Below are 19,475 nucleotides of genomic sequence, written 5' to 3' on the forward strand. Positions count from 1 at the left end.
TTCACGACCGCCATGCAGGGACAGAGTGACCCCTGTGAGTGGTGCTCACTGGAGGGCGCTGGTGACCAGGCAGACACCAGCCTCACGACCGCCATGCAGGGACAGAGTGACCCTGTGAGTGGTGCTCACTGGAGGGCGCTGGTGACCAGGCACAGACACCAGCCTCACGACTGTCATGCAGGGACAGAGTGACCCTGTGAGTGGTGCTCACTGTAGGCGCTGGTGACCAGGCACAGACACCAGCTTCACGACCGCCATGCAGGGACAGAGCTCTGCTCTGCAGCCTGACTCAGGCAGCACCCAGCCACCAGAGGACAAGGGTGGGAGTGTTGGGGACAGGTGATTCTGAGTGCCACAGATAATGGCATAAAGTGATTGTTAAGAGATATGGCTTAAGCAAAGCCCTGGAGAGCATTAAGAGCTTAGAGCCGAGGATGACTGAGAAATTCAAAAGAGTAAGAAACCCAACAACAACAAAGGGTGGGTAGCAGGTGTCACAGACACAGCTCTTTTTTTTTTTTTTTTTTTTGTATTTTTCTGAAGCTGGAAACGGGGAGAGACAGTCAGACTCCCGCATGCGCCCGACCAGGATCCACCTGCCACGCCCACCAGGGGCGAGGCTCTACCCACCAGGGGGCGATGCTCTGCCCCTCTGGGGCGTCGCTCTGTTGCGACCAGAGCCACTCTAGCGCCTGGGGCAGAGGCCAAGGAGCCATCCCCAGCGCCCGGGCCATCTCTGCTCCAATGGAGCCTCGGCTGCGGGAGGGGAGGAGACAGAGAGGAAGGAGGGGGGGGTGGAGAAGCAAATGGGCGCTTCTCCTATGTGCCCTGGCCGGGAATCGAACTCGGGTCCCCCGCACGCCAGGCCGACGCTCTACTGCTGAGCCAACCGGCCAGGGCCCAGACACAGCTCTTTGTAGATGCCAACTGGCTCCCTTTGTCCCCAAGTTCATCTTAGAGTGCAAGCGAATTCAAGACACGAGGCAGAGCCCTTAGACCTGCGTCAGGGGCAGGAACTTCTGGTAGTAGCTCTTGGTGACGTCGATCATCAGCTCCTGGGTGCATTCTGGGAGCTCCCCCGAGAAGAGCCCTGGGGAGAAACAGACCAGGTCAGCCACGGGCAGCCAGGGGAGAGATAGACCAGGTCAGCCACAGGCAGCCAGGGCAAGACTCAGCTCTGACTCCTGTTCAAACCCCCAAGGGCCTCTTCTTCCATCACGAAACGTCAGAACGCTCCGTGTTCCATCTCTGGTCTAACAGTATTTCTGCCGACCCTCTCCTGTACGATAAGAATTTCTGGGTGGGGGGAAACAATATTGCTCTCAAGATGGAGACATCTGTTCCAGGTTCACTGCACCATCTGAAGAGTGAGGCCACTCTGACTACATCAGAGGTCGTTCCAGACAAGGACGTGTCTGTCCTTCCTGATTCCAGTAGGACCCCTCCTGGGCAAGCCAAGGTGAGCGCTCTAAGGTGAGAAACCACCCAGCTAGCCACGTGATGAGATGAGTCCAACATCTATCAGACAACACACAGCTGGTAGCAGAACAGAGATGTCCCACAGGGAGACGAAGGACGGGCGTCCTGCTGGGGACACCGGGAGAGAGGCACTCCCTGCCACAGCTGGAAGTGCAAACTCCCCACTGCTCGGAGGAGTAGCTCAGGCATATCTAGCAAAGGTTCCTCAAGTTCATAACCTGTGGCCTGACAACCAACTTCAGGTGTTACTCCACAGATGCTCGTGCCCAACTGCACGATGTACGTATAAGAGCATCAGTGTGGCAGTCTGACCATGAAAACCCGGTCCTGCTGAACGTCTGCCCACACCCCTCCCAGCAGGGCGCCGGTCACTCGCACCGTGGCACGTCTACGCAATGAAAAACACAACCACTAACAGGAAAGGGTGACTACACACTGACAAGAAGAAACGCCCAAGACATCTGTTAAGAAAGCAAGTTTCTGTACAGAATAGAGTGTGATTCTGTTTGTATACGTATAAACAGTTCCATATGTCCACATTATATACACATATACCTATATATTTATATACGTACACACTCTGTACACACACACACACAGTGAGAAAATAACAGTAGGATAGAAAAATGGTCTAAAAAATACAGTTTTTAGGGGGGCAACTGACAATTCACAGGCACCTTTTACAAATCAGCAGTTCATGTTACATTTGCAAACACGTTTGGCCTGCACAGTATTTAATCTTTTTAAAAAAATCAGCAGCCAATGCTTAACAATTCAGAGGTATCACCTAAACATCCGGTTTTCAGGCTTGTGTCTGAGACCAGCTACAACAGGGCATGACTGCAGTCACCCCCGGACTGGCCAGGCTCCTGGGGCCTCTGAACTTTCGGTTCCGGACGGTTTGCCCCCAATCTGTGCCGTGACAGCTGCATGCTGTGGAGCCCCCAAAAACGGGCCCGTGTCCCCGCAACCCGGGGCCTCTCATTAGAGATGGAGGTCCGCAGCAGCAGCATTCAGATGGCTCGTGTTTGTCGTGAAACCACAGGAAATGAACCTGGGAAGCAGCTTGTCACAGGACAAAAAGCACTGGATTCTGGGGAAGGGGTCTGACTGCTTGTGGAAGCCCCCCCCCCCGCAAACCAGCTCTCACACTGTGGACCACCCACCCGCTCTCGGCCTGTTTCCTCAGTTACACGGTGCCCCCTCGGGTCCCCGACGGCCTGACTGGTCCCGCAGGAGCTCCACACGATGCTTCTCTGGACTAGCACACCGGCAGCGCCTCCCCGACTCCTGCCGTAGGCCGTAAGTGGTTCTAGGGCCCGTCGGTAAGTTAGAAGAGATGGGGAGATTTCTCTAGCAACGCAATTCTCACCTCGGACTGGACGTCTGTCTGACCGTCTGACCTAGCACTGGCTGAGACAAGGAGATGCTTTCGCAGTGGGAGCCGACGCGGAGAGTTACGAAGACGTCTCTCCCCCTCTGCAAAAGCAGAGGTGCGTGAAGGAGCAGAACGGCCAGCTTCCCCCCCCCAAGGATCCGGAGGACAATGCTGTCCCACTCTGAACGCATATCCAGTGATCTAGTGAGACTGTTTAAACTGGAAAGAGTGTGGAGCCGCCTGGTGGCAGACATCGTCTGCGCATCTGGGACGGGGCTGTGTCCACACCCCAGGGTCTCAATGACACGGCCTTGGGACGGGGCTGTGTCCACACCACAGGGTCTCAATGACACGGCCTTGGGACGGGGCTGTGTCCACACCACAGGGTCTCAATGACACGGCCTTGGGACGGGGCTGTGTCCACACCACAGGGTCTCAATGACACGGTCTTGGGACGGGTCTGTGTCCACACCACAGGGTCTCAATGACACGGCCTTGGGACGGGGCTGTGTCCACACCACAGGGTCTCAATGACACGGCCTTGGGATGGGGCTGTGTCCACACCACAGGGTCTCAATGACATGGCCTTGGGACAGGGCTGGAACGGGGCTGTGTCCACACCCCAGGGTCTCAATGACACGGCCTTGGGACGGGGCTGGGACGGGGCTGTGTCCACACCCCAGGGTCTCAATGACACGGTCTTGGGACGGGGCTGTGTCCACACCCCAGGGTCTCAATGACACGGTCTTGGGACGGGGCTGTGTCCACACCACAGGGTCTCAATGACACGGTCTTGGGACGGGGCTGTGTCCACACCACAGGGCTTCAATGACACGGTCTTGGGACGGGGCTGTGTCCACGCCCCAGGGTCTCAATGACACGGTCTTGGGACGGGGCTGTGTCCACACCACAGGGTCTCAATGACACGGCTTTGGGACGGGGCTGTGTCCACGCCACAGGGTCTCAATGACACGGCCTTGGGACGGGGCTGTGTCCACACCACAGGGTCTCAATGACACGGTCTTGGGACGGGGCTGTGTCCACACCACAGGGTCTCAATGACATGGTCTTGGGACGGGGCTGTGTCCACGCCCCAGGGTCTCAATGACACGGTCTTGGGACGGGGAAAACCAGAGTTTTCCATCTTCTGTGACTTATGCTTTCCCAGCCTTCCAGGATAAGCAGGTAGGACCTCTGTTCCTCACACGCTGTGTAATCGGAACTCTGAGCTCATGAAGAGTTTTACCCGAGAGCACATCGGCCTCGGTGGAGAGGTGACGTGTCCTGTACTTCCCTCAGTGTCCTGGAGGGACACTGCTCTCAGACCGTGCCCTATGCTAACTTTTCAGCTGGGGCCTTCCTGGGCAGGGCAGGCAGTATTAGTTCAAACTGCAAACCCCGAGAGCGCAAGGCCGTGGTTGGAACTCTCTGGAGATCTGCTTCTCCCACCCGGAGCCCAGGCGGAGAGAGACACGCACTCTGTACGGTTTCTGTGCTGGGGGAGACGTGTTCTGCACCCACTTTCCCTGAGGGACCCCCTCCCAGAGGACCCCCGCATGTGGGGCTGCAGGCCTCTCTCATCCCACACGCAGTGGGCCCTCGCCACTCTGCTCCGAAGGCCGGGCCCCGGAAGCAGGCTCGCTGGGTCCACTTGGTTTCTGCGGGCCCTTGGAAATCTCCTTACCCAAGGTTGCATTTAAAAGGGTCCTTGTTCTACTGGGAGCAGCACCTTAGGTGCTTGGTACAGAATAACCTTTAAGTCAGCTGGACCAACGAGCTGGCAGAGGCCGAGACTGCATGCACTGCTTTTCTGAAGCAAAAGACACCTGAGTTTTCATAACCGACACCCACTTACCTGGGCAGCCTGAGAAGACAGTGAATGGTGGGACCACAGTTTCCGGGGGCAACACCGTGTTGTCCAGAATTTTGCAGCAGTCTTTCAGCACGCACCGCCGCCCCTGAAATCAGAACCCCATCACTAGGAAGCAGACCGGGAAATGAGAGGTGACGTCTGTGTGAACGGCTGCTTGGTACTCTCTCCACTTGTGATTATTCAGGGGATGCCCGTTTGCTTGCCTGACATCTGTACCCCTTTCCTCCAGTACCAGAACCTGTGCCTCCTCAGAACCGTGTGCCGCTCGGGCCACGTGCTTCAGTCTCCAGCCCACCCTGCAGGCCCCAGGCTGGCTCGGGCCACGTGCTTCATCCCCAGCCCACCCTGCAGGCCCCAGGCTGGCTCGGGCCACGTGCTTCATCCCCAGCCCACCCTGCAGGCCCCGGGCTGGCTCAGGCCACGTGCTTCCATCCCCAGCCCACCCTGCAGGCCCCGGGCTGGCTCGGGCCACGTGCTTCATCTCCAGCCCACCCTGCAGGCCCCAGGCTGGCACAGACTGGCTCAGGGAACTGGCACTGAGACAGAACCAGTCTGCTGCCCTCAGCCAGGGCTTCTGCTGGACCCCCGGGAGGAGCCGCTCTTCCCGCGAGGTTTCGAGAGGAGCACAGAAGCTGGGAGCAGCGTCTCGCCGTGAGGAGAGAACCTGCCGGGGAGCCGGTCTGAGGAAGCCAGGGAAGGGACGGAGACGATTCTCGTAATTCAATCAAAGCGCCAGAGCCACTGAGGCAGGAAACTGGTATCCACTTCTTCACTTATGACTCGTACTAGCCCACCCACCCACCTGAAGGTCTAGAATGACTCGTGCTAGCCCACCCACCCACCTGAAGGTCTAGACTGACTCGTGCTAGCCCACCCACCCACCTGAAGGTCTAGACTGAACCTCAAGCCCGACTTTATCCACAGCCACCAATTTTCAGTTCCGCCACCACCCACAGCACTCTGCGGGCAAGAGATGAGGTCTGGGAGAGCCACCTGTCCCGGGGGCAAGGGCAGGAGAGGCTTCTGTATGCCGTTTGGAGGTGTGCCTCAGGCTACCTGCTGCTCTAAGTGTCGGTCTTTACTGACTTGTGCTGACATCACCAGAACCTGAAATTCACTGTGTTCTGGTCAGGTGACCAGATACAATGAGCCTGGCTGAGAATGGGGAACTCTTTTTTTTTCTTTAATTTATTTTTATTTAGACAATTTAACAGGGTGACATTGGTCAACTAGAGTACATAGATTTAGAGAAAACATCTCCGCATCAGTGGGACAGTGAATTATGTTGTATACCCATCACTGAAAGTCAAATCATCCTCCAGCACCTTTATTTGTTTTGGGAAATCTTAACAAATACTAGAACAATGCTAACTTGTTGAGATATCAGATCTCGCCAAAGAATATGAAAGATACTTTCATTTGGTTGTGTCCAAATTTTCCCCATTATGAAATACCCAAATCAGATGTATTACCAGGTACATTGCCAAATGAATAATTTACCTCTAAAAAGTTTATCCCTCTAAGGTCTGAACTTCTTGTTCTTTTTTTTTTTTAAGGTGAGAGGAGAGGAGATAGTGAGGCATGCGCTCAGATCGGGATCCACCCCGGAACCCTGTCTTGGGCTGATGCTTGAGTACCAAGCTATTTTTAGCACCTGAGGCCGACACAGTAGGACCAACAGAGCTATCCTCAGTGTCCAGGGCCAATACTCAAACCAATCGAGCCGCTGGCTGTGGGAGGGGAAGAGGAGAGAAGGGGGAGAGAAGAGGGTGGGGTGAAGCAGATGGTTATTTCCCCTTTGTGCCCTGACCAGGAATTGAACCCAGATATCCATACGCCAGGCCCATGCTCTATCCGCTGAGCCACAGGCCAGGGCCAGGTCTGAATTTCTCAAGTGTCTTATAGTTGTCCCCACTGGGCGGACCATAGCCTACCAGGGGTCTCCAAACTTTTTACAAAGGGGGCCAGTTCACTGTCCCTCATACCATTGGAGGGCTGCCAAATACAGTGGTCCTCTCACTGACCACCAAGGAAAGAGGTGCCCCTTCCAGAAGTGCAGTGGGGGCCGGATAAATGGCCTCAGGGGGCCGCATTGCGGCCCGCGGGCCGTAGTTTGGGGACGCCTGGAATACTTGGCAACACCTTTCGCTGAGAAGCAAGTCACTCCTGCAGCTGTTCATCCTCCCTGCAAGCCCCCTTCCACGAATTCCTGATGTTGGCAATTTAAGAACTCCAGCAGCTGACCAGCTCCCCAGTGACTTCCAGATGAACTCAGAGATGACACCTAAGCTCCTAATAACTCAGACAAAGCACAGGGGCCCTGGACACAGGAACAGCAGCGCTGTGTGAGGCACGACACACGCGCAGACAGAGGTCTGTGCACAGGGGCCTGGACACAGGAACAGCAGCGCTGTGTAAGGCACGACACACGCGCAGACAGAGGTCTGTGCACAGGGGCCTGGACACAGGAACAGCAGCGCTGTGTGAGGCACGACACATGCGCAGACAGAGGTCTGTGCACAGGGGGCCCTGGACACAGGAACAGCAGCGCTGTGTGAGGCACGACACATGCGCAGACAGAGGTCTGTGCACGGGGGCCCTGGACACAGGAACAGCAGCGCTGTGTGAGGCACGACACATGCGCAGACAGAGGTCTGTGCACAGGGGCCTGGACACAGGAACAGCAGCGCTGTGTGAGGCACGACACATGCGCAGACAGAGGTCTGTGCACAGGGGCCCTGGACACAGGAACAGCAGCGCTGTGTAAGGCACGACACACGCGCAGACAGAGGTCTGTGCACAGGGGCCTGGACACAGGAACAGCAGCGCTGTGTGAGGCACGACACATGCGCAGACAGAGGTCTGTGCACAGGGGCCCTGGATACAGGAACAGCAGCGCTGTGTGAGGCACGACACACGCGCAGACAGAGGTCTGTGCACAGGGGCCCTGGATACAGGAACAGCAGCGCTGTGTGAGGCACGACACATGCGCAGACAGAGGTCTGTGCACAGGGGGCCCTGGACACAGGAACAGCAGCGCTGTGTGAGGCACGACACATGCGCAGACAGAGGTCTGTGCACGGGGGCCCTGGACACAGGAACAGCAGCGCTGTGTGAGGCACGACACATGCGCAGACAGAGGTCTGTGCACAGGGGCCTGGACACAGGAACAGCAGCGCTGTGTGAGGCACGACACATGCGCAGACAGAGGTCTGTGCACAGGGGCCCTGGACACAGGAACAGAAGCGCTGTGTGAGGCACGACACATGCGCAGACAGAGGTCTGTGCACAGGGGCCCTGGACACAGGAACAGAAGCGCTGTGTAAGGCACGACACATGCGCAGACAGAGGTCTGTGCACAGGGGCCCTGGACACAGGAACAGCAGCGCTGTGTGAGGCACGACACATGCGCAGACAGAGGTCTGTGCACGGGGGCCCTGGACACAGGAACAGCAGCGCTGTGTGAGGCACGACACATGCGCAGACAGAGGTCTGTGCACAGGGGGCCCTGGACACAGGAACAGCAGCGCTGTGTGAGGCACGACACATGCGCAGACAGAGGTCTGTGCACAGGGGCCCTGGACACAGGAACAGCAGCGCTGTGTGAGGCACGACACATGCGCAGACAGAGGTCTGTGCACAGGGGCCCTGGACACAGGAACAGCAGCGCTGTGTGAGGCATGACACATGCGCAGACAGAGGTCTGTGCACAGGGGGCCCTGGGTACAGGAACAGCAGCGCTGTGTGAGGCACGACACACGCGCAGACAGAGGTCTGTGCACAGGGGGCCCTGGACACAGGAACAGAAGCGCTGTGTAAGGCACGACACACGCGCAGACAGAGGTCTGTGCACAGGGGGCCCTGGACACAGGAACAGAAGCGCTGTGTGAGGCACGACACATGCGCAGACAGAGGTCTGTGCACAGGGGCCCTGGACACAGGAACAGCAGCGCTGTGTAAGGCACGACACACGCGCAGACAGAGGTCTGTGCACAGGGGCCCTGGACACAGGAACAGCAGCGCTGTGTGAGGCACGACACATGCGCAGACAGAGGTCTGTGCACAGGGGGCCCTGGACACAGGAACAGCAGCGCTGTGTAAGGCACGACACACGCGCAGACAGAGGTCTGTGCACAGGGGCCCTGGACACAGGAACAGCAGCGCTGTGTGAGGCACGACACATGCGCAGACAGAGGTCTGTGCACAGGGGGCCCTGGACACAGGAACAGCAGCGCTGTGTAAGGCACAACACATGCGCAGACAGAGGTCTGTGCACAGGGGCCCTGGACACAGGAACAGCAGCGCTGTGTGAGGCACGACACATGCGCAGACAGAGGTCTGTGCACAGGGGCCCTGGATACAGGAACAGCAGCGCTGTGTGAGGCACGACACACGCGCAGACAGAGGTCTGTGCACAGGGGCCCTGGACACAGGAACAGCAGCGCTGTGTGAGGCACGACACATGCGCAGACAGAGGTCTGTGCACAGGGGCCCTGGACACAGGAACAGCAGCGCTGTGTAAGGCACAACACATGCGCAGACAGAGGTCTGTGCACAGGGGCCCTGGACACAGGAACAGAAGCGCTGTGTGAGGCACGACACACGCGCAGACAGAGGTCTGTGCACAGGGGCCCTGGACACAGGAACAGCAGCGCTGTGTGAGGCACGACACACGCGCAGACAGAGGTCTGTGCACAGGGAGCCCTGGATACAGGAACAGCAGCGCTGTGTGAGGCACGACACACGCGCAGACAGAGGTCTGTGCACAGGGGCCCTGGATACAGGAACAGAAGCGCTGTGTAAGGCACGACACATGCGCAGACAGAGGTCTGTGCACAGGGGCCCTGGACACAGGAACAGCAGCGCTGTGTAAGGCACGACACATGCGCAGACAGAGGTCTGTGCACAGGGGCCCTGGATACAGGAACAGCAGCGCTGTGTAAGGCACGACACATGCGCAGACAGAGGTCTGTGCACAGGGGGCCCTGGACACAGGAACAGCAGCGCTGTGTAAGGCACGACACACGCGCAGACAGAGGTCTGTGCACAGGGGCCCTGGACACAGGAACAGCAGCGCTGTGTGAGGCACGACACATGCGCAGACAGAGGTCTGTGCACAGGGGCCCTGGACACAGGAACAGCAGCGCTGTGTGAGGCACGACACATGCGCAGACAGAGGTCTGTGCACAGGGGGCCCTGGATACAGGAACAGCAGCGCTGTGTAAGGCACGACACACGCGCAGACAGAGGTCTGTGCACAGGGGGCCCTGGACACAGGAACAGCAGCGCTGTGTAAGGCACGACACATGCGCAGACAGAGGTCTGTGCACAGGGGCCCTGGATACAGGAACAGCAGCGCTGTGTGAGGCACGACACACGCGCAGACAGAGGTCTGTGCACAGGGGCCCTGGATACAGGAACAGCAGCGCTGTGTGAGGCACGACACATGCGCAGACAGAGGTCTGTGCACAGGGGCCCTGGACACAGGAACAGAAGCGCTGTGTAAGGCACGACACATGCGCAGACAGAGGTCTGTGCACAGGGGGCCCTGACAAGGGACAGGAACCTTCACTGTGTGCCACCAGCCACCACACAGCCTTTTCGTCCACTGGCTGGCCCTTCTGCCCACTCAGAAATGATGCTCCACCGGGCTTCAGGGCATTCTGGGTAAATGGATCAATTAGACAGCAGCAGAATAAAGAGTGCAGCTGCCTCCTAGGTACAGTGGACTGGAGAGAGGGGCAGGTTAACAGCGGAGACTACTTCTTTGCTCTTTCCTGGAGAACTTTCTTGAAGGGGTCAACAAGTCCATGTTACTGGCTGAAGCTACCTGTGTCTCCTGGTGCAAGGTATTCAGCACCTCTGAGCCTTGGCGTCCTCACCCGTGAAACAGGACGTACAAGCAGCTTGCAGGGATGCAGTCAGAATCAGTCATGCGTGTGCAGCACGCAGCACGACTGCGCGCTGGGCTCTACCCACAGGCATCTGGGCACCTGTGATTGACAGCTACACCTTCACGCAGCCGGAAGTCAGACGCCATACGGGATGCTATGGAAGGCTCCGTGTGTCATGGGGCGTGCCAGACTCTGACATGGTGCCTGCTTGCTGTGAGAGTCTAGAATTCTAGAAGAGTCTTTCTCCTCACGTTGGCTGAGACTCTGTAAAGGCTCAGCAGTAAGCACCACCCGTACTGAACAACGGCTGTGTCGTGACAGGCAGCCGAGGCACTGAAACGGGACGCAAGAAGCAGAGCCTGCCAGCAGGACCAGAGCTCCCCGCACCCCAGAACGGTGTCTGGGCCTGAACCTCCCAAACACGTGCTCGGGGGGGTAGAGGACAGGGCTCCAGGCCGGTGCTCGTGCTGCCTTCACTGTGCTGAGGGAACTGTGACACAAACCCAGGGGCGGCTCGAGGAGCCGGCTTCTGTCACAGGGAGGGAGGGACGGGACGGAGTCCCCCACCTCCCCCTTTCCACGGCAGGAGGGACGGGGCGGAGTCCGGAGTCCCCCACCTCCCCCTTTCCACCGCAGAAGAGACGGGGCGGAGTCCCCCATCTCCCCCTTTTCACGGCAGGAGGGATGGGACGGAGTCCCCCACCTCCCCCTTTCCACGGCAGGAGGGACGGGACGGAGTCCCCCATCTCCCCCTTTCCACGGCAGGAGGGACGGGACGACGTCCACCATCTCCCCCTTTCCACGGCAGGAGGGACGGACGGAGTCCCCCATCTCCCCCTTTCCACGGCAGGCCAAGCCAGAGACGTCCTGTCTCTAATGCTGAGAGCTCGGGAGGGGAGCACCTGGCTCCACCACCAGCACGTCCCCTAACTCTGAGGCCAAGTCAGCTGGACTGTTCTCCACAGCGCGGCTCTCCCTGTGGTCACCTCGCCCTGCTCCGCTGGCTCCTGATACGCTAACTGCACAATGGCTGCGAGTGTCCTGATACTCTAGGGGCGGAGTCCCACCCAGAACAGAAAGCTAGCTCGGTAGTCACGGGAGCATCCGTTCAAAACACAAGAAAAAGCCTTGGCTTTTCCTGGAATCTGGTCGGAGGAAACACTTTCCCTAAACATTTAGGCAGTCTGGCTCTGATCACTAACAGTCTCATGAATCCTGACTGGAATCAAGCTCCTGGTCTGTGACATTCCCACAACCCCACCTTGTGAAGCACACACAGAGATCTGTGCACAGCGGCCCGGACAGGTGGGTCACACAGACCGACGCCCAGGCTCCCGGGAACCAGGGTCCAACGGGCAGTGCTGAGCGAGGGGCTCCCTGCGCCCTGCACACCCACTGCCCTCCGCTACTGTAACTCCCTGGAAGTCCCGTTCTGGGCTCAGAGCCTTACACGTGCCAGTCTCTTACTGAAACACCCTCCTCCCCCTCCCCTGTCTATGGGCCAGCTACCTGACCCTTCCCCACCCCTCGCTCCCCCAGACCAGAGATCCCTGAGGTAAGGCGACAGGTGGACCACAGAGCAGCATGACCATGGGTTCAGACCCCGGCTCTCCTTAATAGCCTCACTGATCCTCTACCGTCTAAGGCAGGGGTCTCAAATTCGCGGCCCGTGGGCCGCATGTGGCCCGACCACCAATTTTGTGCGGCCCGCAGACTAATCAAACTTCGTGGATTAGTCTGCGGGCCACGAGTTTGAGACCCCTGGTCTAAGGTCTCCAGTCTTCTCTGCAAACAGGTGCAATAGCAGCACCCACCACCCTTGCATGGCTGTGAGGAGTCAATGAAAAAATCGAAGAAGAAACTTTAACATCACAGGGAAGAGGTTCAGTAAAGATTAGCCATGATTACTAACGCCTAGAAAAAGCCCCAAGTCCAGTAACAATGCCGGTAGACCCGAAACCACTTCTGCCTGTCCGGTCCCAGAGTCAGCGGCCCACTGACACGAGGGACAGCAGCTGGAGGGGAAGCGAGGCGCAGAGGCACGAGGGACAGCAGCTAGAGGGGAAGCGAGGCGCAGAGCCCCGAGTCACAATACTCACAATCACACAATTCTTGCCAACGTGGACGTAAGAGCCGATCTGGGCTGCGTTGACCACACAGTCCTCCTCAATAAACACGTGGTCCCCGATATGTAAAGGGAAGAATGCCACACTGCGGAAGAAAAGGAGATGAACAAGGAAGGTCAAGGCGATGTATTTCTGGTCAAGGCCTCCAGAACCACAGACCCCACCCTCAACGTCACCATCCTGTAGTAAGACTATTTCTGGCAGGAAGGAACCTTCAGGTAGGGCAATTCTGCATGTCCAAATTCTACGAGCTCAAAACCAGAAATATCAGACCAAGGAGACAGCAAGGCAGAAGGGCAAGACAGTCTGAGCTCAGGGAACTGGCCCCAAATAAAAATGCACAAACGTGTGCTCACTCCCGTTTCCCTGGGAAACGCTCCCAGAGCGCACGTCAGTGACCCGCCCTGGAACGTGTGAGGGACGACGTCAGGGCTGTGGGGTATAGATTCTGGCACCCAACGTTGTGGAAATGTGTGTGCGGTGGGCAAAAGGAGGTCCACAGTTGTCTGTCTTATGGCGAAAGACATGCAGGTCATGCTTAACGTAGTAGCTTTAGTGACTTTCGTGTGCTCACAACTGTAAACCCACTGCTGCAGACTCCCTCACTTGACCGAGTGCCTGCTGTACGCAGACTCTGTGCAAGGAATTGGGGGTGCAACCACAAGGAGCTTAGACTCAAGAGGAGAAACGAGATCAAATCAATGATCAGATAGTAAGTAGTCACACCTGTGAGAAGCGCTACAGAGGAAATACACCGCGTCACGTGAGTATGTACCAAGGAGACTCGGCGCAGAATGGAGGTCTGGTAAAAGCTTAATTGAAAGTGACGTGTAAGCCAGGACTTGAACGGAGTGGTGGCAGGCTTTCCACAGGTTTCTAACGCCGCTCTCGCTCTCCAGGGTTTGTCGAGTGTCACGGACAAGGGTGGACAAGGGTTCTGTGACCGTGTGTACGAGTCCTTTCAGTGCCCTGGGAGACGGAGAAGCACCTGGACGGGAATGAATGCAGAGTAGCTGGACGCTCGCTGGCTTCTCCAGCCCTGTGTTTCTATCCTGCCAGAGCCTCTGTCACAGACGGCACCTGTCCTCCATGGACCTATCATTCCTTTATGTCTTCCCTTCCTTGTGCTCTCGGTCCGTACACCTTGTGTGACAATGACGTCGGTCCGTACACCATGTGTGACAATGACGTCCTTGATCGGCTCAGAGTCCACAGCAGAATTACGGTGGAGGAGGGTGCACTGCACAGGGGACCCCACAGCACCTCTACTCAGGCGCTGTGGCTATTTATACTTCCTGTTTCCCTTGAAGGGAAACAGTGAACCACATCCGTCCACTCACCGACCAAGCCCCGCGGCCTGCCAGACTCCCTGCTGGGAGCTGGGGTACCACGGCGAGGGTCAGCGATGCACTGTTCACTCCTGATGCTTTTCCTGGACCACGTGCATCTAAGACCACCTTTAGCTGAAGGTCAGCACCTCTAGTAGATCAGTCCCTGCGTGTAACCATGTGGGGGATCTACCACAAGGCTTCCAGGTTTCCCCCAACGGCCTCCTGAGCTAACGAGCGGACGGTTTCCTGAGAATGACTTAGAGGGACGCCTTGCAGCCACCCCTGGTGTCACGGGGCCTGGAGCCCAGTCTCACTGTGGAAGACACAGGACTGTCCCTGCACGAGACACTCCTGGTAGGAGAGCTGGTCCGCATCAGCTGTTCTCTCCTCTGTTCCTCCCTCTCCTCACTCAGACCCACGTGACAGGAGGATCAGTATATAGTGAGACCATGTCACAGAACCACATTCTCTAAGAGCTACCTGTTTATGGAAATGCTATTTTATCCCTTTTTATTTACTTATTTTTTTGTGAGACAGACAGACAGGAAGGGAGAGAGATGAGAAGCATCAACTTGTAGTTGCATCACCTTTTAGTTTTTCATTGATTGCTTCTCATATGTGCCTTGACCAGGGGTGGGGATAGGGGTGGGGTGTGGGGAGCGGGCCCAAGCCCAGCCAGTGACCCCTTGCTCAAACCCAAATCTCAGTGTCCCAGATCAATGGTCTCTCTACTGTACCACCACTGGTCAGACTATTTTACACATTTTTATGTGCCCTGCTTATAACTGAGTGACTGACGTAAGAAAAGCACTCAGTAAATGCTGCTGAATTACTGGATTAAATGTGAATGATGTCACAGGTAAGAGTTAGAGTAAATCAGCAAAGGGGGAGACACCACCACAGCAGGTACAGGGTCATTTTTCCTGCCCTGTCCATGTCCTTTCTTGGACACTCCTTATTCCCACTGTGAGACCAGTGGGACGAACTTGACCTGCCCTCTGGGTCACAGCTGTTTAGACCATGGCGAACACTTAACTCATGCAGAGCCAATCAGATTCCTTCTCCCATGAATTTGAAATAAGGTATCTAATTGCTATCTGTTGAAAATCTAAATGAAGAAATGATCTAGCCTGACCAGTGGTGGTACAATACACAAGACATCAACCTGAATGCTGAGGTCCCTGAAGTCACCAGCTTATGCAGGGGACCATCAACATGATCCCAAGATTGCTGGCCTGAGCCCAGAGTCGCTGGCTTGAGCAAGAAATCGTTGGCTTGGCTTGAGCACACCCCCTCCCCAAGTAGAGGCAGGTGTGAGAAGCAACCAATGAACAAAGAAAGTGAGGCAGCTGCAAGTTGATGCTTCTCATCTCTCTCCTCCCTCTCGCTCTCCCTTTCTGTCTCAAAAACATAAATTATGTAAATAAGGGGCTGCGGTTGGCTCCAGGAGGAAGGGGGAGGAAACCACAGGGAACCTGCAAGCCAGAGTGCAGCAGACGTGCGGAGAGCAGGGACAGATGGGAAGTGGTGTCACTCTGGAGACAGCAAGCACCAGATATTCAGAGTGGCTGTCCTGTTTCTTGCTAGGTGACGTGTTCTGGGTTCTAGGGGCTCAGGAGGCTTGGCCCCTTTTCCTACCCTTAGGTTCCCTCAAACATGCCTGGTCAGTTTAGTAAGAATCCCTTTGCTTTTGCCAGCTTAACTCGATTCTGTTTCTGGCAACCGACCAACCGACCAACCGTCACCCAGACCAGGAGGACCACCACTGGAGTGGTGCTCACCGTGGTGAATTCTCACTCAGTGTTCCCAACAGCACAGGCCCATTCCTCCCACCACAGCGCAGCACACGGACGACCATCAGCAGCGGCAGCAGCTGCCCGCGACCGAAATAAGAGAATTAAGTCTCATACCCTTTGCTGAATTTCTTGAATGGTGGCCTTATGACACTCCGACTTTTCACAACACAGTGACGTCCAACTCTTACGTTGGCCAGATCCCCTCGGATAATACAGTCATTCATCACAATGGTCTACAAAGCAGAGCACAGTTAAAAGTTACCAACATATGCAGATGAAAAAGAGTAGGTATCCAGACACTGACTGAGGGCTGTGCTTGGAGCACGGAGTCACGCTCTGCGTAGGTAAAATGTACAAGGTTAAGACCTTGTTTGGACTCTGATTTGAACAAACCAACTATAAAAAATTTATTTTGAGATACTGAAAAGACTTTTAAAGACAGACTGAGAATTAGATAATATTAAGGAATTACTAGTTGTTTTTTTTTAACTTGTAAGAGAATTGCTCTCATGACACTGACTGCATAGTTAAGTCTTGGTGGCCATGGAGGGTGACTTATTTTTATTCTTTTTAAAAGTGAGAGCAAGAGAGAGTGAGAGAGACAGGAAGGGAGACAGATGAGAAGTAGCAACTCAGAGTTGTGTCACTTTGGTTGTTCATTGACTGTTTCTCATATGTGCCTTGATCAGGGGACTCAAGTTGATCCAGTGACCCCTTGCTCAAGCCAGCGACCTTGAGCTCAAGCCAGTAACCATGGAATCAGTTTAATGACCCCATACTTGAGCCAGATGAGCTCATGCTCAAGCTGGCAGCTTTGGAATCTCAAACCTGGGACCTCAGGGTCCCAGGTCAATGTCCTACCTACTTCACCACCACTGGTCAGGCTAAAGGGCGACTTTTATCTGCACTACGACGTGGGTCACTGTTGGGAAAACAGCTGTTAGGCTTGCTCGCTTGTACTGTGCATGATTAGTGCGTGAGCACACGGCAGTGCCACGTGTACGGCCTAGGTGAGGCTGCGCGTGCCTGTCCTCAGGGCGGACTGCAGACTGCCCGCCCGCCACTGCGAGGAGCCGTTTGCTGTTTGTTCGCCTGCTGCCACAACAATCCCTCCGTTTGCTCATCTGCCCTTACGAGAATCGATTAAACAGGAATGGCCCAACGCTTTCCGGCTCTGCAGTTTCTCTACCCTCCGCCTGAATCCAGAGTGAACCTGTCCGGCCTCGACCACCAGCATGACAGTCACAAGGGCAAGTCTGGCCACAAATTCCTGGAATTTGAGTTCAAACTCTATGGGATATTGAGATATGCCAACAAGCAATTACAAAAATGATGTCATCATCGGAAAAGAGGCTTATGTACATCAAAGCCTGATGGAGTTAACCTGGGCCAGATTGCTTGGTTGGTTAGAGCATTGCCCCAAAGCACAGGGGTCGATCCTCAGTCAGGGCACATATAGGAACAGATCAATGTTCCTGTCCCCCTCTCTCTCTTTCTAAAATCAATCAACAACAACAATAAAAAAATAAAATAAAAGTGTGATGGAGGGACTAAACAGATCAACTGATGACAGAAATTACCAAAGAGAATAATGCTGTGTGGCCTCCTCCTGACCTGCTGGGCTGCCGGGAGCTGGACATCACCACTGGAGACGGAACATTTTTCTTTCACATCAAAAACTGGTTCCCGCCTGACTGGGCGGTGGCGCAGTGGATAGAGCATTGGACTGGGGTGCGGAAGACCCAAGTTCGAGACCCCGAGGTTGCCAGCTTGAACAAGGGCTCATCTGGTTTGAGCAAAAGCTCACCAGCTTGAGCCCAAGGTCGCTGGCTCGAGCAAGGGGTTACTTGGTCTGCTGAAGGCCCACGGTCAAGGCACGTATGAGAAGGCAATCAATGAATAATTAAGGTGTTGCAATGTGCAATGAAAAACTAATGATTGGTGCTTCTCATCTCTCCGTTCCTGTCTGTCTGTCCCTGTCTATCCCTCTCTCTGACTCTCTCTCTGTCTCTGTAAAAAACAAACAAACAAAAAAAAACTGGTTCCCTTACTGATGTTGGCCCTGGCCGGTTGGCTCAGCAGTAGAGCATCAGCCAAATGCGTGGAAGTCCCGGGTTCGATTCCCGGCCAGGGCACACAGGAGAAGCACCCATCTGCTTCTCCACCTCCCCTCCCTCCTCTCTGTCTCTCTCTTCCCCTCCTGCAGCCAAGGCTCCATTGGAGCAAAGATGGCCCGGGCACTGAGGATGGCTCTGTGGCCTCTGCCTCAGGCGCTAGAATGGCTCTGGTCGCAACAGAGTGATGCCCTAGATGGGCAGAGCATCGCCCCCTGGTCGTGCCGGGTGGATCCCGGCTGGGCGCATGCGGGAGTCTGTCTGACTGCCTCTACTCCTCTCACTAAAAATTTTTAAAAAGGGGAGAGGGATTTTTTAAATGTACAATAATTGGGAAATGAGGCAACATTTCATCTGCCATGCTAAAGTGACAGTGTATAAGAAAGCAACGGCAGGCGTCCTGGCGGTGGCTCTGTCGCTTACCTTGCCGTTGAGAACAATGTTCTGACTGCCGCACAACACCGACTGGCGACTAACTTTGTTCCCGGACGCCTGAAACGAAACAACAGCAGGGAGTGAGGGGGGCGGGGCACGAGCTGATCAAGAAAGTTCATAGTGGAGAGGAAAGGGCTTCAAACGTGGTGTATGGTCCGCAAGGGAACGAGTCCAGATTTTCAATAAAGCAAGGATGGAGTAGGAAACCAGCGAGTCAAAGGATGGACCCAGTCCAGAATCTGGAATGAGGTAGGTCTGTCTAGTCTAGAGCCTGGTGGCATCGGAGCCGTGGGTTCGAGTCCCAACACTCCACCTCCATTTTCAAGCCTGAAACCCAACATGAGGACTTCCCAGGCACCAGAGAGTTGACAGAATCCCATGTGAAACAAAACAGTACTAACGTGGACTGCGCAGTTTACCCATATCACGGACGATTGGAAGGAACCTAACAGTCTTTACCACCTAGTAATAAATCACGACAGGTTCGTTTGTGGGGTTTTTTTAAAAATTGTTTTCAAAAGCCCGAAGCCTGGAGCTGTCATTCATGTAAGGATGGATGAGACTTGTCTTGTTTCCTGGAAAGCATGTGATCTCTCCAAGGAAACCAGGATTGATTAAAAAATAAAAAGCCATAACTGGACGTTGAAGTCAACAACAAGGCCAGACCATCCACGCCCATTCGTGCCAGAGGCACCGGCCGGGGAGCGGCAGGGCCAAGATGGGGGCACCCGCGCCGAAGGGACACGGGCCGGCCAGCGGGGGGCCGACGTGCGGACGTGCGCGCACCGTCTCGATGTACTCGGACTTGTTGTAGAGCAGCTCTCCCAGCTCCATGGCCACCAGTCGTTCTGTAAGCAGCCCCGGCACCCGCCGCAAAACTCCTATCAACCTAGTCGGTCTGCCTGGGAGGCCGGCTACTTCCGGCGTGTCCTGCACGTCCTGCACTTCCGCTTCCGGGCGGCCTTCGGGGGACTCATCCACAGCTCGGCGCTCCGCTAGGCGGCCGCGCTCCGTCGCTCGGCACTCCCCGGCTGCGCGTGCGCAGGCCG

The 19,475-nt window shown here is 55.9% G+C and overlaps 1 protein-coding gene across 1 annotated transcript; it reads right to left on the reverse strand.

Moving 5' to 3' along the window:
• Nucleotides 1-298: 298 nt before the first annotated feature.
• Nucleotides 299-19,360, reverse strand: DCTN5 (dynactin subunit 5). Its single transcript, XM_066275831.1, has 6 exons — nt 19,213-19,360; nt 18,415-18,483; nt 15,992-16,110; nt 12,724-12,835; nt 4,713-4,815; nt 299-1,090 (listed from the first exon to the last, which is right to left on the reverse strand). The coding sequence occupies exons 1-6, from the start codon at nt 19,258-19,260 to the stop codon at nt 993-995; spliced, it is 549 nt and encodes a 182-aa protein (XP_066131928.1). The 5' UTR covers nt 19,261-19,360; the 3' UTR covers nt 299-992.
• Between the last annotated feature and the right edge of the window lie 115 nt (nt 19,361-19,475).

The sequence above is a fragment of the Saccopteryx bilineata genome, chromosome 4, assembly GCF_036850765.1.
Source record: "Saccopteryx bilineata isolate mSacBil1 chromosome 4, mSacBil1_pri_phased_curated, whole genome shotgun sequence".
Taxonomy (NCBI): domain Eukaryota; kingdom Metazoa; phylum Chordata; class Mammalia; order Chiroptera; family Emballonuridae; genus Saccopteryx; species Saccopteryx bilineata.